The sequence below is a fragment of the Pelophylax lessonae genome (genome assembly GCF_965119305.1).
Source record: "Pelophylax lessonae genome assembly, chromosome: 2".
Lineage (NCBI taxonomy): Eukaryota > Metazoa > Chordata > Amphibia > Anura > Ranidae > Pelophylax > Pelophylax lessonae.
The window spans coordinates 300,662,340-300,687,420 of NC_138769.1; the positions used below are offsets into that span (position 1 = coordinate 300,662,340).

The following is a 25,081-nucleotide window of genomic DNA, read 5'->3' on the forward strand; positions in this document are numbered from 1 at the left end:
TTTGCAGGACAATTTGTGGTATGATGCGCTTGGTGACAGTGGAATCAGGATATAAACGTTTCTGGGATGTTCGCTGGGGTGCAAAGCATGAAGAAAAGCGTGATTCTGCAATGTGGAGCGCACGCCAACCACAAGGACCAGGAAATGGAGCCAGAAATACATTCCAGTGGGCACTTCCTGCCCCCCGAATGTGTCATTTCCCCTCCGCGGGCCACCAGCATCTTTGCGGAGACCGCTACTAGAAGTCAAAGCTCCCTATCTTCGAAAAGGGAAGCAGAACTGCTGAATAAGCAGCGCTGGCCTGACACCCCGAAGTGGCTCCGGCCTAACACCTCTAAACCCTCAATGTGTGGCCCCCAACCCCCACAGCCAAAAGCTTCTACAATGGTCACTTAAACATCAGAACTGGACCAGAGCGCAATGGAGCGAAGGTGGCCTGGTCTGATGAATCACGTTTTCTTTTACATCATGTGATGCCCGGGTGCGTCACTTACCTGGGGAAGAGTTGGCACCAGGATGCAGTATAAGAAGGCAAGTCGACAGAGGCAGTGTGATGCTTTGGGCAATGTTCTGCTGGGTAACCCTGGGTCCTGCCATTCATGTGGATGTTACATTGGTGTCCATGCCTCAATGGGTCAGGGCTGTTTTAGCAAAAGGGGGTCTAGATTGTAAGCTCTAACGAGCAGGGCCCTCTAATTCCTCCTGTTTTGAATTGTATTGTAACTGTATTGTCTTCCCTCACATTGTAAAGCGCTGCGCAAACTTTTGGCACTATATAAATCCTGTATAATAATAATAATACTCAATAGGTGGTTGGTCATAATGTTATGGGTGATCGGTGTATATTCTATAATATTTTTGTTTTTCCTCTGATTGCTTACAAAGACCTTCAATAAACCATGGCATTGTAGTTATCTTGTGGATTGTCCAGTACTGAAATGGTGCAATGTTAGATAGGAAACAGTGGCAGCGAGTATCATAACAGGCGTGTGTAGACAAAACTATACTGAAAGGATGCAGAAGATTGGGGAAGGGTTCAAGAGTTTGCAAAGAATGCATGTAATACTCTCCACCCCCCACCACACACATTCCAGCTGCCTGCTGTGATGTCAACTGAGTCACAGGAAACAGCAGAGCAGGAAGGGGGAGGGGGGGCTCTTTAAATCCTGAATAATAATAAAAAAAAAATCCTGTCACATCGCAGACAGATGAAAGACGGTAAATTTTCCATATTTTTATACTCTTAGTACCTAAAATAGGCTAAATGATGTCTGTGTATGCTTGTAAATATGTACTGAGCAATGTATGTGAAGGTTCAAGATGTCTGTGTGTGGATGTACAGACTCCTTGCTGTAAACATCATAGGAAGTGTGTAGAAGTTTCAGCTAATTCATGTATTTATCTGCCTGTCTGTGTGATTGTATGTGAAAACAGCCACATCCTCTACCGAGACAGCACACAAGATCATGTTAGTGCTTTGTTTACATGTTTATTTACAAGGATTCATTGCTCTCTAAGACTGTTTGCACAAGCAGAACTATGAGGATGGTGGGATTCAAATATGAAATAGTTCATTTCACAGAGAAATTTAATATTGCATCTGTTGTGGCTTTGGCATATGTCTGAGATGGGTTAGTGTTGTTCTTCCATTTGGGGGACCGTGCATTAACCATATGCTGATATTTACTTGCTATTAGTTACATTATTTCAGTACAGTAACCTAGTCAGTCTTGTGTATGTGTGTGTGTACATATATCTATATATTATTCATATTATTATTATTATCATTATACAGGATTTATATAGCGCCAAGTTTGCGCAGCGCTTTACAATGTGAGGGAAGACAATACAGTTACAGTACAATTCAATACAGGAGGAATTAGAGGGCCCTGCTCGTTATCTATCTATCTATCTATCTATCTATCTGTCTGTCTGTCTGTCTGTCTGTCTGTCTGTCTGTCTGTCTGTCTGTCTGTCTGTCTGTCTGTCTATCTATCTATCTATCTATCTATCTATCTATCTATCTATCTATCTATCTATCTATCTATCTATCTATCTATCTATATATACACTTATGTGTGTGTTCATATATCTATGTATTATTAATATTATTATACAGGATTTATATAGCGCCAACAGTTTGCGCAGCGCTTTACAATGTGAGGGAAGACAATACAGTTACAATACGATTCAATACAGGAGGAATTAGAGGGCCCTGCAATTTATATATCTATATCTAGATAGATAGATAGATAGATAGATAGATAGATAGATAGATAGATATACAGCTATATATATATATATATATATATAGATATAGATATAGATATAGATATAGATATAGATTGATAGATATATAGCTATATATTGTATCTCACAAGTGAGTACACCCCTCACATTTTTGGAAATATTATCTTTTCATGTGACAACACTGAAGAAATGACACTTTGCTACAATGTAAAGTAGTGAGTGTACAGCTTGTATAACAGTGTACATTTGCTGTCCCCTCAAAATAACTCAACACACAGCCATTAATGTCTAAACTGCTGGTAATAAAAGTGAGTACACCATTAAGAGGAAATGTCCAATTTGGCCCAAAAATGTCAATATTTTGTGTGGCCACCATAATTTTCCAGCACTGCCTTAACCCTCTTGGGCATGGAGTTCACCAAGGCTTCACGGGTTGCCACTGGAGTCCTCTTCCACTCCTCCATGATGACATCACAGAGCTGGTGGATGGTAGAGACCTTGCACTCCTTCCACCCTACATTTTAGGATGCCCCACAGATGCTCAATAGGGTTTAGGTCTGGAGACATGCTTGGCCAGTCCATCACCTTTACCCTCAGCTTCTTTAGCAAGGCAGTGGTCGACTTGGATGTGTGTCTGGGGTCATTATTTTGGAATACTGCCCAGTGTTCGAAGGGGGGGGGGGATCATGCTCTGCTTCAGTATGTCACAGTACCAGTACCTCAGCTTCATTAGCAAGGCAGTGGTCATCTTGGAGGTGTGTTTCTGGTTGTTATCATGTTTGAATCCTGCCCTGCAGCCCAGTGTCCGAAGGGAGGGGATCATACTCGCTTCAGTATGTCACAGTACATGTTGGTATTCATGGTTATCTCAATGAACTGTAGCTCCCCAGTGCCGGCAGCACTCATGCATCCCCAGACCATGACACTCCCACGACCACGCTTGACTGTAGGCAAGACACACGTGTCTTTGTACTCCTCCCCTGGTTGCCGCCACACATGCTTGGCACCATCTGAATCAAATATGTTTATCTTGGTCTCAGCAGACCACAGGACATGGTTCCAGTAATCCTTGTCCTTAGTTTGCTTGTCTTCAGCAAACTGTTTGCAGGCTTTCTTGTGCATCATCTTTAGAATAGGCTTCCTTCTGGGACAACAGCCATGCAGACCAATTTGAAGCAGTGTGCAGCGTATGGTCTGAGCACTGACAGACTGACCCCCCACCCCTTCAACCTCTGCAGCAATGCTGACAGCACTCATACGTCTATTTCCCAAAGACAACCTCTGGATAGGACGCTGAGCATGTGCACTCAATGCCTTTGGTTGACCATGGCGAGGCCTGTTCTGAGTGGAATCTGTCCTGTTAAACCACTGTATGGTCTTGGCCACCATGCTGCTGCTCAGTTTCATGGCAATCTTCCTATATTCTAGGCCATCTTTATGTAGAGCAACAATTCTTTTTTTCATATCCTCAGAGAGTCCTTTGCCATGAGGTGCGATGTTGAACTTCCAGTGACCAGTATGAGAGAGTGAGAGGGATAACACAAAATTTAACATAACTGCTCCCCATTTACACCTGAGACATTGTAACACTAACGAGTCACATGACACCGGATTGCACCCATGCGATCCGATTCCTGTCAGAATTGACAGTTTGCACTGCGATATGCAAACTGATCTGGGGGTGTCATTAACTTTGTAGTGACACTCCCAGGAGTTCGCATATGGCAGTGTGAACTGCCTGCGAGTTGGGTGCAATGCGGGAACCCGCAGTAGATTCGCAGGGTTCCCACATCGCACAAATGTGAACGAAGCCTAACTGTGACTTTCAGTTTACTAAACAAGTAAAACGTTAGAAGCAATAATTTAAAGCAGTGTCTGGATGGCAAAAACATGCATACACTGCAAAATAATAGTAGCAGATAATAGTACTATGTTAGTCATCGTTTTATGCAGAAAGTTTAGATTACACTGTAAGTGAAACTCTTTACTGGCTAACTTATGTTAATAAAGATGCACACTTTCTTTTTTACAGGCTTTTTACATTTCTGAAAAATTATTTAGAAACCTCAACATTTACACATGTGGGTTTCTGAACCCTGTTTTCAAAATGTATAAAGTCTGAAAAAGGGATCTAAAGCTGGGTATACACGTATCGGAATTCCTGCTCAACCAGCCAAATTTTGATCTGTGTGTATTCCTGTCTGTCCAACAGGAGCCAGTTGTTAGACCGGCTTCTGCCAAACAGTCCTACTGAAATACCAGCACTCGATCAGCCACTGCAGATAATGGCTGCAGAGCAGATCAGTATATTCTGACAGGGGATGGGATGCCTTGTTGTCAGAATACTATAGCGCAGTGGGGGAGATCCCCTCATCCACATTGCTTGTGTAGTTGCAGTAATCTGTATGTGTTTATTTTTTTTTTTTTGTTCAGCCCACTGGTTGAACAAAAAAAAATCAAAGTATATACCCAGCTTTAGTTTTTCTTAAAGCTTGTATATTTAACAGTGTTAAGTAATATTAAAACCCAAAAGCAAATATTTATTATATTGTAGCTTGCCAATTCTTAGATGTGATGGCTGCATTACATCTGTCCTGCAGATGTTGCAATTAGAGGGTTGAGACAAACCACTTAACACTGACCAGCTTACAATGACCAGCTTTTATTTATGTAAAACTTTTACCCCAAAGGTAAAAAACTGTTTGTTGTAACTGCATATCAGGTGTTAGCTGGAGTTTGGCTTCAAATTGTTCTTGTATTTAAATCTGCTAGTCCAGCTAACACCCCCCCCCCCGACTGCTTTCCAAAGGTGTATCCTGTGCTCCTTCATCCAGAGTGGGGGCACTCTAATACAGGAGGTGTGGTCCTGGCCAGATCACTAGTTAAAAACAGAGGGAAGAAGGCAGGGGCGTAACTAGAACCTTCAGGGCCCTGGTGCAAGAAACCATAAAGCCCATCAATGCCACCTATTAATGCCAATTAATGCCGCCAATCAGTGCCCATCAGTGCCACCTATCAGTGCACGTCAATGCCGCCTATCAGTGCTCATCAATGCCGCCTATCAGTGCTCATCAATGCCACCTATCAGTGCCCATCAGTGGTGGCTATAAGTACCCATCAGTGCCACCTATCAATGCTAATCAATAGCGCCTATCAGTTCTGTCTATCAGTGCCCATTTTTGCCGCCTATCAGTGCTCATCAAGACCTCCTATCAGTGCACATCAGTGCTGTCTATAAGTGCCTATCTGTGGCACCTATCAGTGCTCAGCAATGCTGCCTATTAGTGCCACCTATCAGTGCTCATTAATGCTCATCAGTGCCGACTATCAGTGCCACCTATCGGAGCTCATTAATGCCACCTATCTGTGCCTATCAGTGCTGCCTATTAGTCCTGGCAATCAGTGCCTCCTCAGCAGGACTCTGAGCTGAGAGCATCTCACTCATACAGCCCAGAGCCTGCACTGACAGTTCCCTCTCCCTCCTCCCTCACATGAAGGGGAGAGGAGAAAGCTGATCTACTCCGTCTCCTCCCACCCCTCTCCTCCTGTGTGCACCGTGGGAAATGTGAAGCCCAGCAGCTTCTGGGCTGGGCTGTATGGGAGAGATGCTCTCAGCTCAGAGCCCTGCAGCTTACAACCCCACTGGGGCCCCTGACAGTGGCAGAACGCCAGGGCCCGGTCGCAAGTGTGACCTTTGCAACCCTGGTAGTTCTGCCACTGGGAGAAAGCCTAAAGAAAGAAAACGAATGAAGTCACTATATCTAAGGATTGGTAAGCTGTATTATATTATATTTTTGATTTTGGGTTTAATACTACCTTAATTTAGTCAATAAAGAGTTTCACTTATACTGCAAAATAATAAAAGTTGACAAACTTATGAAAGCTGCACAACATAGACTCTTCACAGCAGTGTCTATATGACTCAATCAGGGTAACGTGGCTGAATAGCATAGACTTTATAAGACTCAGAGAGACAGAAAATAACATAGAGTTAAGCTGAAAAACACTACTTTAGTAAAACAGTAAACAACACAGCTAATCACAATTATCACAGTAAAGTCCAAGGTAGTTCTGTTAACACAGATGAAGAGCTAAAGGGATCCCAGGAGGACCCCACTGGAATTTGAGTACTCTGACAGCAATTGGGAAAGTACTCCCCAGAGTAGCTGTGTCTTTTAAAGAAGCTGTGTGCTATTAGGCTCCTGCCTGGCTGCCTGCATGCCAGTTCTGCCAGTGGAGGGTAGCTCACGTGGCTGCAGATCACTTACCAAGCTACCTCTGCCCTATCAGATGTGGCCTCTTTGAGCTGCTGAGGGAGGCAAGCTGAAGAATTTATACTTTCTGGGCATGTCCAGGAAACCAGGGGAAAATGGCATTAGAGGGGCCTGCATCTGAGCATGGCTTAGTAAATGGGTATTTATTAGCAGGCCCCAAAGCTTGTGATCTGGGGCGTAGTTTGGCTTGACTGTGTGTGTTTGGTATTAGGAGGGCAGGGGGCATTCCCAGTGTAATACTAGACAGGCATGCAAAATATGCCTCAAGCAGGTCATTTTATATGATTAAGTAGAAATTGAAAATCTCATAAGCTGTACAATATTGAATGCAAATAAGATCTGGTTCCACCAGGCACCTACACTTCTGATATAATCCTCCGTTAGAGCTTCTTTGCATTAAAAGGGAAGGAGGTAAGGTGCCCTTTAAACCCATACAAAACCAATACAAATTTAGTGTGCAATAATATTTTTGGATAGGGTAGAGTAGGATTAAAACCCATTTCCTGTTTTAATCACTGTCTTTGTCCCTCCTAGTGAGATTTATCCTATCTAATTGTCTTGGTGACCATTGCCACCAGGACAGAAAGGGATGGTAAACGGTGAGGGTAAGTGTTCCAATAGGAACAAGTGTATAAAAAGTGCAGCGCTACAAACGATATGATATGATGAAAATAATCATAAGTAGATGAATAAATAGAAGGTGAATACAACAAGTCCCAAGTGCAAATGGTGAAATAGATAATCCAGAGTGATGTGTATGATCACAGTGCACACCAGATCCCGACACCAACAAGGAATGATGTATGCACTCACCAGAAAGATTGGACCCAAGATACCGTACAGTACATGGGTCAAACGGGCTCATATGGTGCTGTATAAAACATTTTATAAAGGAGATTACCATTCAATTTATGTGAGGGTTTTCTCCTAAATTGTCCGATTCCCCTTTAAGAGGACTGTGAATGTAAAGGGGAGCTAAACTGAATCTGAGCACCACACACTGAAAATTCATTGTTAATGTTCAGCGGAAACTCGCCCATTCATTTATGTCTCCATGCTTTTTTTTGTTGATAAATCATTTTGAAAAACACTCCCTAGCTTTTCTAGGCGGGGCCATCTTGAGTAAGGGCAGATGATTCATGTAGCATTTATTTTCTGGAATCTGCCTGCCCTTAACTCAGGCATGCAGGTAGGAGGGTGTGTTTAACTTAGAAAGTCCCTTCTCCAGATAAAAGAAAAAAAAAATGTCCATGAAGACTCCTGGGGTGTATTACATCATTTTGGCCTAAGCCAAAAACCAGGAAGCAACTGAGTAAATGTAAAAAAAAAAAAAAAAAAGTTAAACAAGAGAATATAAGAATATAAAATACCTTTTTATCTATTTGCTAATTCTAGCAGCATAATGATTAAAAACAGTTAAGGCAGTCCTTAATCCTAAATGTCCTCTTGTGCTGCAATGCCTCATCCCCCCCCCCCCCCCCAATACAAATGGAAATTTTTATTTTTTCTGCAGTGAACTTTATTTGTGCTGCACTTCCACAATTCTCACTTAGGCGAGACATTCTTCCCACCCCTTGCTCACGTGCAGATGTGCCACAGGACTTGGGTCCCAAGAGAGCCTTGGTTTCCCTGACCAACTGCAGGGTTTTCCATGCATGCACAAAGACTGCCACCAGGGAAGTCTGAAGCCTTCCCTTTATTTGCATGTGAGTGAAACATCCCCTGCACGTGCGGAGATTTACCAATGAGCCCTGCCAGGACCCAAAGGCCAGCCAGAGCCCTTTGGAGCATCTGCACATGCACAATAATGGCTGTGTTGGAGGGGCCCAGGGCCTGTACACAGCGGTACTGAAGTTCTATTTTAATGTTGATTTCGAGAATTTTGTTCTTTGTTAAAGCAGTAGTAAATCCAAAACTAAACATGTATTATACAGTATTGCAGATTACCAATTACCAAAACTAATGGTGCCTGCATTAATTTTTTAGGCTTTCTTCCCTCTGTTTTCACCTATCGATCTGGCAAATATCACACCTCCTGTATTAGAGCGCCTACGCTCTGGATAAAGAAGCAGAAGGCACTTTTGGACATCAGAATTGTCATTCCAAGGGGGAGGGGTGTGTTAGATGGACTAGTAGATTTAAATACACTAACAAACTGAAGCAAAACTCCAGCGAATACTTTATAGTGCCGAGCCAGGTTCTGTGTGTCTACACAGAGCATGGCTCATGATTAAGCCTGCACGAGTGACCCCATAGCAAGCGGCTTTCTATGGGGGCACTCAGCAGGGGGAGAAGCCAGAAGCGCAAGCGAGGACCCCAGATGAGGAGGATCGGGCTGCTCTGTGCAATAGTTTGTAAACATGCAGGTAAGTCCCCGTTCACACTGGGGCGACCTGTGAAGCGACCTGGTCGCCTCACAGGTCGCCGTAGGTCGCCTTCCATAGGGAAGCTGCGGACCCGTTCTAATACTTAGAAAAAGGGTCCGGAGCTTCTGTGGGGCGACCCGGAGCGACCGTCATAGACTTCAATGTTATGAAGTCCGTGACGGCCGCTCCGAGGTTGTGGCGCGCTGCTCGCACCGCGACCTCGGAGGTCGCCCCCCCAAGTCGGATCGCCCCAGTGTGAACGGGGCCTAAGTATAGCATGTTTGTTATTAATTAAAATATATATATATATTTACAATCACTTTATTGTCTCTTATTATGGGTGTTAGTTATAAGGTTTTCAAGGTCTTTGAAGGACTTTGTGGGTTCAGATGACTGAAAATAAAGCTGGGGTTTCTTTTTTCCATGAAAAGGTTAGATTATGGATATCTATGAGATTCAGGTTGGATTTTTGTTTGGCTTATGTGAGGGGTCCCTTGGGCCAATTTAAGATTGAGAAATTTGGACCCTTTTTGGAGACCAAGAGAGGTCTTACAGAAGTGACTCAATGGGATTTCCACAGTACTAGGTCCACTTTGGACAATATCTAACTCTAATGTATTGAAATATTTGCATGATAACCCTCTAGCTTTAATAAACAGACCATTAAAAGATTGCACAAACCCTTCTGTTTTATATTAAATAGATTCTCCCCAAGTGCTATACAAAGACTCACATTCTTTTAGAGCCCATTCACACTGCCACGACTTGTCAGGCGACTTGTCAGCCTGACAAGTCGTGGTCAGTCGTGGTCCATTGAGTAGTACAGGACCCGTTCTAATAGGAGCAACACAAGTCGCTCTGACTTAGAAAAAGGGTCCTGTACTACTTTGGGGCGACCTCGGAGCGACTTGCATAGACTTCCATTATGTGAAGTCCCTGCAAGTCGCGCCGAAGTCGCGGTGCACGCGACTTCACAGGTCGCCACCCCGAAGTCGTGTCGCCTCAGTGTGAACCGGCTCTTAGAGTACTACTGGATTAATGGAAGAGTTTTAAATAGCCACATTCTTTGTTGATTGTGGCATTAGCAGTTAATATGAATACATTTTTTTGACTCTTTGACACTCCAGTGGAATCAGAATTTTGACATCTCTCTAAAGGTCATAAGGATATAAATAACATTGTTAGACATACTGTATGGTAACCAGTATTGGGTCCTTCAATGAGAGCTTGGGAAGATAAGTATCTCCAACCTTTGGTCCCAAGGTTGTTTAAAAAAATTGGAGCGATACCAAACATTATTCAGAAACTGAAGGAATTGTTTGAGGCTGGGTTCACACTTATGCAAATGTATTGTCTGTGTCCCGATTAAGAAGATTCACTTTCTCTATTTGTCCTGTTTACCATAATCATTGAAAGTGAAATTAATCACTTCTGGACTGGAAGGTTTTTCCCCCTTAATGACCAGGCCATTTTTTGTGATACGGCACTGCGCTATTTTAACTGACAATTGCGCAGTCGTGCGACGCTGTACCCTAATAAAATTGATGTCCTTTTTTTCCCACAAATAGAGCTTTCTATTGGTGGTATTTGATCATCTGTGCGATTTTTATTTTTAGCACTTTAAACAAAAAAAGAGAGACAATTCTGGAAAAAAAACCAATATTTTTTACTTTTTGCTATATAACATTCCCAATAAATAAAATTTAAAAATCAAATTTTTTCATCATTTTAGGCCAATTTGTATTCTGCTACTTATTTTTGGTTAAAAAAAATCCCAATAAGCGTATATTGATTGGTTTGCACAAATGTTATCGCGTCTACAAACTAGGGGAAAGATTTATGTCATTTTTATTTATTTATTTTTTTTTTTACTAGCAATGGTAGCGATCAGCATTTTTTAGCGGGACTGTGACATTGCGGCACATAGATCGGATACCTAACTGACATTTTTGATACTTTTGCGGGGACCAGTGACATTACTACAGTAATCAGCGCTAAAAATATGCACTGTTACTGTACTAATGACACTGGCAGGGAATAGGTTAACACCAGGGGCGATCAAAGAGGTTAAATGTGTCCCTAGGGGGGTGCTTTCGATCTGTTGGGGGGTGGACTTGCTGCATGAACACAGAGACCTGTGTTCCTAAATAAGAGGAACACAGGATCCCTATGTTCATAACTGACAGAACAGCGGCCTGCCGAGTTTACAACGGCAGACTGCCATTCTGTCTACATGGGGAGCGATCGCGGGTGCCCGGCAACAATCGCAGCCGCCGGACCCACAAATTGGCTTCCCCTGTGTCCTCCCTAGTGGTCTCGCGAGGCGACGTACAGGTACGTTGTTTTGCGGGACAGAGCCGACCTGCCACCGTATATGTACGGCGGCTGGTTGGCCAGTGGTTAAAAGGAAATCCCAAAGTTTGGGTTGTCCACAGAAAAGTGATAGAGGGGAAATCCTCCTATGGGGACATTAGTTCTGGTGACCTGGGGGTCCTCAAGGAATCCCCCTAATTTACAGGGATTTCCTCTTAATTCCTGTTTGGCTATGGGACAGGAAGTGAAGTTAGATCTCCGCAATGGGAAACAGATGGCGAAAAAAGTTATAACCTTCCCTTGCACCAGCCAAAAGGAGAAAAAAAAGGGTTTGCCTACTCTACTTTAAGGTAGGAAGCATGGTTAAAGCGGTAGTATACTGCTTTTTTCCACTTTTAACTACAGGTAAGCCTATAATAAGGCTTACCTGTAGGTACAATTAATATCTCCTAAACAGGCACGGTTTAGGAGATATTTGCACTGCATGCAGCCGCTCACGTGAGCGGCGCATGCGCTCTGAAGGTCCGGGGACCTTGAGCTTTCCTTGCCGGGAACTTGCCGGAATGCATGCGCGCGGGAGTGACTTCATCGCGGCTCCGGCCAATCACAGCGCTGGAGTCGCCGAACCTGGAAGAGACGCCGAGGGATCATGTCAGCTCCCACAGCGGTGTCCGGGGGTCCGTGTCGGGGCTTCGTTCTAAGGTAAGTATTTCATAATGAGCTAGTATGTGATGCATAGTAGCTAATTATGCCTTTGTCTTGCAGGGTTTTGTTTTTTTGTTTTTTTAGGTTTACAACCCTTTTAATAAATGCAAACTTACACAAAATCCATTGTGAGAAATGCAATACATGCCAAAAGTTGTTACCTAAAGCATGTAATATCCCAAGGGGATTGTTATATTTAGGTAAATCTGCTCTAATATCACCAGGGACATGACTAGAAGTCACAGCACATTGCCAATTCTGTTCTGCATAAGAAAAAGATCCTCTATTTCATAGTCTAAGAGAAACTGCAGCATGTGGGCAGATCAATGTGCAGAAATTTTCCAGCCTGTTCCTCTCAGTCACTGAGCCAGAAATCATAGAAGTTTTTAAGGCTACATTCACAAGGGAGTTCCTGTGTGGCAAGGGGCAGCTGCCGGCAAAAGTCAGTGGATTTTTGCCGGTGGTTGTAAACACTGTTGTGTACACTGTATGTGAACAGCTGTAGCTGTCAGTGGCAGCTGTCAGGTTTGTACTCTGTACAAATTATTGGCAGACACCACTGATGTTTGCATGTAACCACTCATTGGAATACTGACGCTGGAAGCAGCCACTGTGCATCCAGGGTTAGCGATTCTGTTGAATTTTGTTGGCAGACAAACTGGCCAAAGATAATTGGCCCGTTTGTATGTGACCATAGCACGGAGTGTTACTGCATCCAGAAATGGCATTTGGCCCCCTCTGAATGCAGCAAAATAGTCACATGTGAACTCCCGTTTGAAGGTAGCCTAACAGGAGAAAACTGATTAAAGCTAGACATACACCGTTCAGTCTGCATGATGAATGAAAGAAATCTAATAGATATCTCCATCCACACAAACTGCATGGATGGAAAAATCCCTACTGCCAGGCTATTACATTTTAACAGCCGTGAGTGCTTGCTCTCAGAATACACAAACAGTGCCTACAGCTGGCTGACTGCAGGTACTGTTCAGTTTCACAATTATAGGTCCAGCTTCAACAAAAGTTGATTCAACAACTGTTTTTTATTGAGGCGGCAAGGTTGCCTGCTGTAAAGAAGCCTATAGATATATCATTTATTTTGTTCAACCAAATGAAATAATGACTTGATTCCCCTATCCTCACATTCGAGGTAGATGGGGGAATCCTCCCTACTGAGCTATTGTAATCTGATGGCAGGAAGCCTTTCCTGCTGTCGTCAGAAAACACAAATCAGCGTGTAAGCAGGTTGAAATAGCCAGATAGGTTCTGTGCCAGCTGAGAGGGTAAGAGTTAATGCCTTTTCCAGTTTATTGGTCTTTTGGTGGGTTCTTCTGTGAGACTGGCCCATTCATCCTGTGGTAGATAAATATGGGAGAGTGGCCTGGTAAGATAGTTATGAGGTCTGAATTCAGTTTAGTTGAGTTCCGCCTGGAAGATAGAGAGTTTGGGGAGTCTCCACTAGTTGAGAGCCCAAGGGAGAGAAAAACCTGTAACCGGGCCTGTAAGGGAGAGAGACGGAAAATGTTACTTGCGAGGAGCAGAAGGAAGTCATCCATCACCATTGGGATGCACAGTCATCTAAAGCTGTTGTTGAAACACCAGCACTGAAGTATGCCTCTTGAAGGACTTACATCTGCATGAGATGGCCTCTAAAGGACTGTGATTGCTTTGACTTCAACTTTTCAGGTATCCTGGGGCAGCAAAAGCCTGTAGTTAGGAGTAGAGATGTAGGAAAAATCTTGCACTTGTAAGTTGGACTTTTGTAATTTGTTCATTTTGCACTTTTCCTAAGTAAATTATTTGAAACGTTGTTCCTGCCTGGTGTGAAGTTGCTAAAGAGGTGGGTTGCAATTAACCAGCACACATAGTTCATCGAGTGGGTCTTATACACATTGGGGTAAAGTCATCATAAAGTCATCAGAGTGGAGTAGTGTAAAGACACGAGTGGTTACCTTGAGTAACAGAAGTTTGACAAGCAGCCTGTATAAAGCCTGTACATGTGGAACGGCCTCTAGCAGCGAGGGAGATGTTATTCCACCAGCGGTCTATCTCCCGGATCAATGGAAGAAGATTTGCGCTGCAGAGGTTCCCATGCTGTACAGAGGTACGGAGGTACAAGAGTCAAGTTAAGTGCATGTGTGGAGCCAGTGTAGAGTGTACAGTAAGGCTTACTCTGCTACAGGGACTAGTAGTGCAAAAGGCTGGACAGGTGGATGTGAACAGGACTCAGAATGTCCCTCCTACATGCAAGTCACATAATAGGTGTACATTGTCACGGGCACCTGAGAGTTAACTGGAGAACAGTTGCAGTGCAAGTGTACATGGTGTACTTTCATCTCTAAGAGTAGAGGCCCGCCTTAAGGTTGAGTATTACCCCACTGCAGCCTCAGCCGTATCCCAGGGCATAGATGAAAATGGCACAAAGCAAAGGTACCCCATGTGTAGTAAAGTGACCCTGTACAAGGTGCTTAGCATAGCCCAGAAGAACCCACCCTGGGGTAGGCCTCTCATGTGACCCTTGCTTGGTGCCCAACGGGGAGGGAAAATACAACAGGGTGGTTGTACAAAAGTCAATTAGTAGAACAGCTGTCAGGTTTATATTGCAGTGTGTGTCTAAGTTAGGAAGATTTGCCCTCTCTATTTGCCAAATTTACCGCTATCATCGAGAATTAATTTGAAAGAAGGTGCCAAATTATGAGTTGTCACCCAGTCATTAAAAAGTTTGGAAATCTTCGAGTGGGGTCACTAGTTCTGGTGATAACCAGGAATTCCCTCACTTTGGGGGATTTCCTCTCACTTGCTGTTTTGGCTATAGGGCAGGAAAAGAAAGCGAAATCTCCCCAATGGGGCACAGATGGCCGAAAAAAAAAAAAATTGGAGATTTTAACTTTCCCTTACTTCATCCAAAATGAAAAAAAAAAAAAACCTGCTCTTACATTAAAGGGATTGTAAAGTCTCAAGGTTTTTCACCTTAATGCACTCTAAGCATTCGTGTGAAAAACCTTCTGTGCTGCAGCTTCCCCCAGAACCCCCTCCTCTTTCTTACATGAACCCATCCATTCTAGTGATGTGCAGGAACCCAGCAACTCCAGCCTCTGTTTCGGTCCTCATTGGATAGATTGATAGCAGCAGGAGCCATTGGCTCCCTCTACTGTCAATCAAATCCAGTGACGTGGGGGCGAGGCCGAGTCCTGCTGTCTGTGTCAATAGACGCAGAAGCGGGATATGGGAGCGCACCCGTACCATATCGAAGGCGTCTCCTTGTGGGGGCACCCAATGAATGGGGAGGAACCAGAAGCGCCGGCGGGGCACCCCAGAAGAGGAGGATCGGGGCTGCTCTGTGCAAAATCCTTGCACAGTGCAGGTAGGTATAATGTTTTGTTATTAAAAAAAAAAACAAAAAAGAAAAATGAACCTTATCACTTCAATATAAAAATGTTTAATTTGTTAACTTGTAATTGTAATTATAGAAATGTCATATTTTATTAACCTACTGTATTTGTACTGTAATGAGAGGCCAGTGAGATGAGCAGTTCCCAAAAGGCTACTAATATGCTATATAATGAAATGTAGTGGAATGCATATCATGTAAAATTTGTTTTACATTCTAAAACATGACTGTGAACTTTGCTGTTTTTTATTTGAATTATCTTGCATGTACAAAATCACTTGTATAATATACGTATAAAAATGCTCTTACAGCAGTTGTTTTCAGCTGATGTTATCATGTGGTGTTTTGCAATATTTGTAAGACATAGTTAAAATAATATGTACAAGTCGTGTTTGTCTACACCACTTTATACCACTTCCTTTATATTCTATGGTTGAAACTTTTTGGTTTTCATTTTTGCCTTTCTGATGTTGCCACTAGTTTGACATCTATAACTGACAATTCACAGGCATTGTTCATCATTTACCATGTTTTTTTTTTTTTTGCTTTTGTTTTTTAAATAGGCTGATAACACATACGGGTAATATTGGGTGATTAAAGCACAGTGAGTAATGAGACTACTCTGCTGAATAAGTGAAACATTTTCCATAATTCATTGATATTTGGTGATGGGGAGAAATGACACTGCTTCTTCTGGACACTCTCAAAGGGACAAAAAATTGTGGATTTTTGATTCAATTAGGGATTGATGTTATAGGTGGATGGATATCACTAATTGCTCTCAATTTGTCATGGTTTGCTATGTTCGGAACCAACCTGTGTCACTGTCCACAGTTGTTCTTATTGCAGCTGAGTCTCTGCAGGATCAATCTGATGTTTTGGTCCCAGGTCCCATATTTAATTTCTATGTGGCCCCATGCTTTTTGGACATTTAGCCATGGCACATGAGACTCTGGTGTTTAGGTGTGGGAGTCTCTGGCTTCAGAGTTAAGTGACCAATGTGCATGAGGCTCAAATCTTTGCATGTGTATTTATCTGTCTCTGTCTGTCCATGTAGTGGTGCTAACGAAAAAAAAAGTGCTGCTGGACATTTCCAATGATATGCTGTTTCTTGAAAATCAGAAAATTGTTATAAAATATTTACCGTAATTTTCCTTTCCTGATGGACTCCATGGCAGCATACGTTTTGGGTTTAGCCCCGCCTCCATTCATACCCTATAGGACCCGACTCCTATAAATCTTTGCTATTGTTCAGCATCCGTGTTCTGTAACTAGCCTACTCAGGAGCAGGAAGAGGACTCCTGCTGCCATGGAGTCCAATAGGAAAGTAAAATTACGGTAAGTATATGATAACAATTTTCTGATTTCCTGACAAACTCCATAGCAGCATACATTTTGGGAAATAATTTGCTGTACACACCCGGGTGGGCAGATGCTGAACAAAAGTTTAATTGACCCCATCAACTGACAGGACTTATACGTTTTAACAGAAGACAAAGCAGCCGGTTCAACACAATGATGTGGCCCCCTTGCAGATTACTTTAGGAGCGAGCAACATGCCTTGAAACTGCCTAGGACGTTGAGACGCTCCAAGCCGAGTGCACTGTTACTGCCTCCGGAGGCACCAAGCCCTTTGCTTTATAGGGCCACTGTATGGTCTGAATGATCCATGCAGCAATGGATCTTGATGAAGCACGCATGCCTTTACTCTCTCCACAAAATGGAACAAACAGGTATTTAGACTGCCAAAAAGAAGTCGTGGCTTCTAGATACTGTTTCAGGGTATTGCCCACATCAAGTGCATGGATGATGGAATTCTCGCCTGATTTGAAAGTGGGTAGGACAATTTCTTGATCTTCATAAAACACGGAGGTAACCTTAGGCTTTGACCCCAGCATAGGGATTAGGACCACTCTGTCCGGGAAGAAGGTTCTTTTGAGCCCAGAGCTCGAATCTCGGATACCCTCTTAGCTGATGTGATGGCTACCAGAAAGACCGTCTTAAAAGTAAGTTCCCTAATTGTGAGCAGCTTGTCCGGATCCAGACCAAGTCGTGAGAGAAAATTGAGAACTAGCGGGAGATCCCATTTGGGGAACCTCGGCTTCCTCTGGGGCCTGAGTCTCACTGCCCACTTAAAGAACTGACGGACAAGCATATGTCTGGCCCATGATATTCCTGTGAATGCTGATATAGCTGATACCTGAACTCGGATTGAACTGACTGACAGGGATAGGTCCAGGCCTTACTGTAGGAAGCTCAGGATGTCTTGGACTACAGGAGTGACACTTGAACTGGCTCTAGTGGACATATGCTCCGTAAACTTAGACCATATCCTTTTGTGGACCCTATTGGTGCTCTTCCTCCTAGTGTTCAAGATTGCAGTGATGACCTCTTCAAGGCAGCCTAGGGCCTCCAGCCTTCCCCTCTCAAAAAACAAGCTTTCAGGTGCAAGTGAGCCGGGCATGAACGTAGGACAGTGCCCTGCGACAACACGTCCGGCCAGGGGGGTAAAAGAATCAGGATTCCGGAAACTGAGTAACATCAGAAGAGGGAACCAGGGCCTGTTGGACCAGAACGGGATTATCACCACTATCTCTGCCGCTTCCATCCTGAGTTCCACAGGAACTGGAGGATCACCGGAATCGGAGGGAGAGAATAGGCTCTGCGGAACCTCCATTGGTCCGTCAGGGCATCCAACCCGAAGGCTTGGGGATCTTGGAACCTCGAGTAATACTTTGGCAGTTTGTTGTTGCACGGGGATGCAAAGAGGACGACCTCTGGGGAGATCCTTAGGGTCAAAACCCACACGAAGACATTCATTGTTGTCTAACCAGACTCGAGAGAGGAAGTCCGCCTGCACATTCTGGACATAGACAGCCGAAAGGTTGGACAAATTCTGTGCCCAGGTCATAATTGGCTCTACTTCTCGTAACAGAGGGAGACTGCGAGTTCCCCTTTGTTTCCTTATATAGGCCACTGCCGTTGTGTTGTCCAGTCTAAACATCACCTGAAGATCCAAACGTTAGATGACGGAAGGCCTGTAACACCCGAAACGCTGCCCGGAGTTCCAGAATGTTCAATACTATCCCACGGGGGGGGGGGGGGGAGTCCCATTTGCCTTGCATCATCTCCGAAAGACAATGGGCCCCCCAACCTAGATTTCTGGCATCCGAAGTCACAAAGACACACAAGACAGTGGCAAAGGAGTAACAGTTGAGGAGATTTTCCCATTGAAGCCACCAGGGAAGCCACCCCCTCATGGATGGGGTTAGGTAGATGTGTTGGTCCTTATCTTCTGTACTCCACTGCCAAAGGAAGCCTCTCTTGAAAGGCCGGATCCTCCACAGGGCCCATTTCATCATAGTAGCTGTGGCAACCATGGTCCCGATGACTTTTAGACACTGCCGGGCATGAAGGTAAGAGGTAGAGAGAGCGAGAAGTATCCTGCCTTGGACTACTGGAATTTGCTGCTTGGGCAGAGAGATGGTACCTCTTGCCATGTCGAACTGCGCCCAGAGAAACACGAGGGACTGTGTAGGCTCTAGATGACACTTCTCTATGTTTAGCAACCTGAACTCTTGTGAGTGGTGATGACGTGACCCAGATGCTCCACAAGTTGATTCTTGTCTTGAGACAGGAAGAGAAGGTCATCTAGGTAATGGTGGAGCCTAATACCTTTGATTCTTAACAGGGCTACAACCGCCAATAAGACTTTCAAAAACATGTGAGGCAATGCCGAAAGCCCGAAGGGGAGACAGAGGAAATGCAGGTAAGACTGGCCTATGTTGAACCAAAGGTGCTGTTGGAAATTCCCTGCGACAGGGACATGAAAATAAGCATCCTTTAGGTCTACTAAAGCCAGCTAATCTCCCGGCTGGACCAACTGCTGGATTTTTAGAAGTGTTTCCATCTTGAACCTCTCTCTCTTGATAAACTGATTTAGATGGGTAAGATCTATGATAGGCTCATCCTGCAGGATGGGAACGGCGGCGCCCTGGGACACAAGGCATTCCACGTAGGACAGAAGCGTCTGATTACTGTACTGATTAGCACTGATTACTGTAGTAATGTCACTGGTCCCTCCAAAATAGACCGCCGCCATCTTGCTGCTACTGAGCCTGCGTGACCAGGCCTTGTTTCCGAACGGCCACGCATGCGCAGAGACAGCATCAGGCAGAACCACACAGAGCGGTGGCTTGGAACGCAGAAGCGAACCAGCTGCCATGGCCGAAAATCCTAGCACCAGGGAAAGAAAAAAGAGAAAGAGAAAAAGAGAAGGCAAACATAATTAACACTGCTGCCATGGAAAAGTATGACTTACCACTCCTGCTGTGATCCAGGCTCAGGGAGCACACACTAAACTTTGGGGCAAAAACGGCCACCTGCAGCATTCTGGGTTATTTGGTCAACACCATGTATGCCTGTCAGAGACCAGACATAGCTCCTCTTCCATTGCCCACTCCATATTCTGCTAATAGTAAGAGTTTATTGGAGTATAGCAACCTGTCTTCTTTGGCTACCGCTTGCCTGGCCTAATCTGAATATCCAGTTTTGGTAGGAACAGGGCACCATACAGGTGCTCCAAGAAGGACAAAAAAGGAATGCGATTGCTAAACAGGAGCAAAGATTTATGAGAGTGAGGTCCTATAGGGTAGGAATGGAGGCAGAACTAAACCCAAAATGTATGCTGCCATGGAGTCTGTCAACAAAGCTATTTAAAGTCAACTCTTCTTTTTTTTCCTCTTTAATTATCACATTACAGGTCTCTTTATTTTAGGAGCTTTTTAAACTCTATTGAACACTGTCGCTATGCAGTGAGAGTGAAACTTCTGGCTTCCTGCTGCTTTAGAATGATGTCTGTGAAGGACACCAGTTCCATGTTGTGCCTTCACGCCATTACCCTGCAGTGCCAGTCACAAAGCAAAGCACAAACATTACCACTGTGCTGTGCTTTGTGAATAATACAACAGAGTGAGGAGTGCAGAAGCCATTCGTTCATAGACACCGTTTGGATGCAGTAGGGAGCTCCTGTTGTATAGCAGCAGCTTAGAAAAAACTCTGAAGGGAATAAAAACAATGGCATTAATAAGAATTGAAGATTTTAAAAAAGTAGAAATAGCTGTGCCTTGAGTTGTCTATTCAGTTCACTTGGAAGTTGACAGAGCAAAGGCTCCTGCACTCATGATCTCTGTTCCATTTATGATACCCATTTATGACCGCTGTCTGTTCCCTGTTATCGGCCTGCCCTGAACTTTTGTCTGTTTCTCCACAACTCTTGTTATCCCCCTGCTTTGACATTTTGCCTTTTGACCATGAATTTGCCTGCTATCTTCGTAACTTACTTTATTTCTGCCTGTTTTCAGCTGTGTCTGCTCTGAGTGTAACTGAGGGTCACAACCCTCCCTTGTGGGGTTCACTGGTAAAAATCGGGCACTTCCTTAGACCTTGCACCATGGCACTCTTTAAGGTATATGTTTGCCTGATGGAACAGAAAGTGCACTACCTCTGTGACACCATTATACTGCAGTATTATTACAGCCTGCATTTCACAGCCACTTCAAAAAATGCAGACCATGGTATTGAGCTTGCTGTATTCTCTTTCTTTTGCCTATAGTTCTACTTTAAAAGATCCATGCAATCATGATCAGCTGTAGTCCGCTCATACCATACACATATAACTGTGTTTTTCTGCTACATATGATTCCCTATGATTTTTTTTTAAAACTACTATGTTCTATGAAATTATTTTCAGTTTTAATTAGCATTTTGCAAATATTAAAGCTGGTTAAACTTTGTTACGTGAGACGCATTTCCATAGAACTGAACTTGCAAGCCTAAATGCAGGAATTGTTTACCACATGCAAATGTGTCTTGTTCATTATTGCAGAAAGCCCACCTCGATCTCCATCTTCAGATGAGCAGATTTCAGGAACCCAACAATCTCAGGATACTGTGCCTACTTTGGACTGCAAAATTTGTGGTGATATAGCATCTGGTTTCCATTATGGGGTACATGCATGTGAAGGCTGCAAGGTAACGCATTTCTTTTTTTTCGCCCTTAAAAAATGGACCTGTTGTGGAAAATTTGCTTTGCTAAAGTTCAGCCATTCTAAAAATGGAATACTTAAAGAGGAGCTCCAGGCTCCTGCATAAAAAATGAAAAGTCAGCAGCTACAAATACTGTAACTGCTGACTTTTATTATTAGGACGCTTAAAGCGGTGTTCCAGCCTCTCCCTCCAAAAATTAAAAGTCAGCAGCTACACATACTGTAGCTGCTGACTTTTAATATTTGGACACTTACCTGTCCTGGAGTCCAGCGATGTCGGCACAGCAGCTGATGTTTCCATCGACTGTTGGGTGCTGCCGCTACCATTGCCGGTAAGGGAACCCGGCAGTGAAGTCTTGCGGCTTCACGGGCGGGTGCCTACTGCGCATTTGGATTGGTTCGGCGGCGGGGGAAGGAGGAGGGGCCAAACTTCCGAGGGAAAGCGCCGCAGTGCCGTCTTCCTGAAGCGGGGAACGGTACCTGTCAAAAACAGGTACCCGTTCCCCCCTGAAAGGTGCCATATGTGGCACCGGAAAGGGGGAAGGAAGCAAATGAGCGGAAGTTCCACTTTTGGGTGGAACTCCACTTTAAATGTCCAGGAATCCAGCAATGTCTTAACCCAAGCAGATTTTTCAATCTGCCACCGCCACCATCTCCACAAAGGGGAACCGGCAGTGAAGCCTTGTGGCCTCACAGCCGGTTCCCTACTGCACATGCGCAAAGCGCACTGCGCTCACTGATTGGGTTGGCTGCAGGGGAAGGAGCTGCAAACTCAGCCGGAAGTGGGAGCAGGTACCTTTCAAAACCAGGTACCCACTCCCACCTCCCCCCCCCCCCCAAAAGGTGCCAAATGTGGTAGGGGAGGGGGGAAGGAGGCAGACAAACAGAGCTTCCCCTTTTGGGTGGATCTCCACTTTAAAATGACTGTTAGGGTTTAGGGAACCCCTGCTAAAATGAATTCATCTGAGGTTAGCAGGAGTCAGTGGTCAGATGGTCAGTGTAAAGAAAGCCCCCTTACAGTAGTGGTTAGAATGCCACCCTTACAGATAGCTAAAAGATAATTCATGTTGTAGTGCCACCCCCGCAAGGGCCTCTGGATTGGGTCCTCCCTTACTCACACAGCCAGGCAACAGGAAGTTTTCAACACTCGCACAGACTTCAAGAACCAATCCAGGATGTTTTTTTTTTGTTATTGGTTTATTGGGGATAAACTTGGATAGGTAGGGGAAAGCATGGGATGCCCAGAACTGTAACTTGAATACAAACCGTTGATGTCATACTGTCTCTGGCTACTGAAAGTAACTATGCTGTGCTCCTATAGGATTGACAGATCAGCTCAACTCGTAAAAAAAGTTCCAAACACTGGGCGCAGATGCTGCTTCTGTAGAAAACACTAATGCACCTGGCTGTTTCTTAAGTCTGCAAGCAAGAGGTGTAGGTGGCTTTACAGGGTTTAATTAGCACTAAGTGGTCCCTTTGTAGTGAGCAAGCAGGGTATTTTACCTTTCTGTTCCTTCTCCATCAGGCTCTGGAGTGTAGAGGTTGAAGTTACTCACTTGGCCCTTTTAATGATTCCTGAAACTCAAGTGACTGTTGCACAGACCATCTGCTGAATAGGTCCCAATCTTGGCTTCCAGGATGGCTTCAGCCATGCCTAGCTGAGGCTGAAAGGGTGTGAGACTTTAGCTGATTCTGGTCTTTCTCTCTCTTTCTCTGGTTCTCCTGCTCTGTCTTCTGCCCAGGGGCAGAGCCCCCCCCCCCCCCCCCAGCATAGGGGTCCCTTCTAGGCAACTGGACCCTGAGCTCTGCTTCCCTGCTGCCATGCTCCATGATATTTATGCATACCTCCCAACTTTCTGAGGTGGGAATGAAGCACACCTATTAGCAAAAATGTGTAGACACAGGACACACCCATCCAACGAAATAAGAATAATCCTTTACTGTAAATATTAGCTTTTGGAATGTACAAATGCAGCAATTTAAAAATTGGATGAAAGGTTTGCACTGTAAAACATTTTTTGATAGATAAATAGTGCATTTTATATACAACTATATAGATCAGACCATAATAAAGGACAAATGAGGAGGAAAGAGGGACAGAGGGACTTTGTTCCGATTGAGGTACAGTCTCTCTAAATCAGGGACAGTTGGGAGCAATAATTTATGGCATATCTCCCCACCTTCTGGGCTATTACCTCCCAGGGATTGGAGGAGACTCCATAAATATTCAGGCCTGATCTCTATTCCTCCACCCTGTACCAGTTGCAGAAGACAGGGGGAGGAAACAGAGACTCAGCCCTTGGAGCTCTGAACGGCACAACAACAATTAACCCCCAGCTCCTCTGCCTACAGAGGAGCTAAAATTACATTTTCCTACTCTGTACACCTGAGGGCGCTACAGTGTCATGAAGATGGCTCTGCTAAGTGGCTACAGAACTTGGCAAGTACTATCAGATAGAAGCCAAAACTCAAGAAACCCCCTAGAAATCTCTAGAGGACTCCTGGTTGAAAAAGGCTGCTATAGAGTTTTTTTTTTTAAACATACATTAAAAACAAAAATTTCCACAAACAATAGCAATTGTTCAACCAAAGAAATACAAACTTGACTATGAGGCATATAGTAATACTTATTGTTTAATATTATAGGGTACTATTAGACCCCATTCACACTAGCGCGACTTGTCAGGCGACTTGGTCGCCTGACAAGTCGCGGTGGGTCGCTCGCCATTAAATAGTACAGGACCCGTTCTAATAGGAGCGACACAAGTCGCTCCAACTTAGAAAAAGGGTCCTGTACTACTTTGGGGCGACCTGGAGGCGACTTGCATTGACTTCAATGATATGAAGTCCGCGCATGTCGCGCCGAGGTCGGGGTGCACGCTGTGCACCACAACTTCACAGGTCGCCCCAGCAAGTCGCGTTGCTCCTGTCTGAACGGGGTCTTACAAGAAAACTGATAAGATCAGAAACAGAGAGACAACTGAGTGTGCTTTTGTATACTAGTAATATAATAGCCCATCAATAATACTTAGAAACACAGTAAACATTTTTGACTATACAAGGGCACAAAAAGAGCATGTATTGTGGATATTGATGTTTAAAAAAATAATGATCACCTCCTTTGCCCAACATATACTGTACTTCCAGCTTGTACTACAGGCTTGGCAATATTTCATATCTTTCTATGCAGCAGACCTGTAGTATGCTAGCTTATCTATGTTCATTTCTGCTCCAAAACACAAGCAAGACACAAGCAATTAATGACCAGAAAATCAAAAGCCTTTATTTAATACAGGCTGGTCCTCATCATGACTCCATAAATGGTCCAATCATAGCATGCTTTCTGTGCACATATAAGAGTAACATGCCATTGCTTATGGCTTTTTGATACAAGTTTCCTTTTGTGGATTCTGTGTCCTTCCCAAAGGTTTTATGCTACATCCTGAGCTTATGAACATAGGCGGCTCTCTAATTAGGCAAATTAGGCGGTCGCCTAAGGCCTCGCACCTACAGGGCCTCACGGCCAGTGGCGGAGCGACAACATTTAGAAGGGCGCAGTCAGGGAAATCTCAAGTAAAAGATTGTTTTAAATCCTCAGATATAAAAGTTGCAGCAGTGTGCTGCAGTACCTTCACTGCGGCTGCCAGGTGTCCTGTTTTCCGCTGACACTTATCCCGCCTTCTCTGCCTGGGGATTGGCCATCTGATCATGTAATCCTAAAATGGGGAGGAATCG

The 25,081-nt window shown here is 44.2% G+C and overlaps 1 protein-coding gene across 1 annotated transcript in view; it reads left to right on the forward strand.

Annotated features, from left to right (window-relative positions):
- Positions 1–1,083: 1,083 nt before the first annotated feature.
- Positions 1,084–25,081, forward strand: part of PPARD (peroxisome proliferator activated receptor delta) — a 42,024-nt gene continuing 18,026 nt past the window's right edge. Inside the window, exons 1-2 of the mRNA XM_082246277.1 lie at positions 1,084–1,218; positions 21,187–21,332. Of these exons, the coding sequence (XP_082102403.1) occupies positions 1,209–1,218; positions 21,187–21,332 (156 nt within the window). The 5' untranslated portion in view covers positions 1,084–1,208. The remainder of the gene's footprint in view (positions 1,219–21,186; positions 21,333–25,081) is intronic.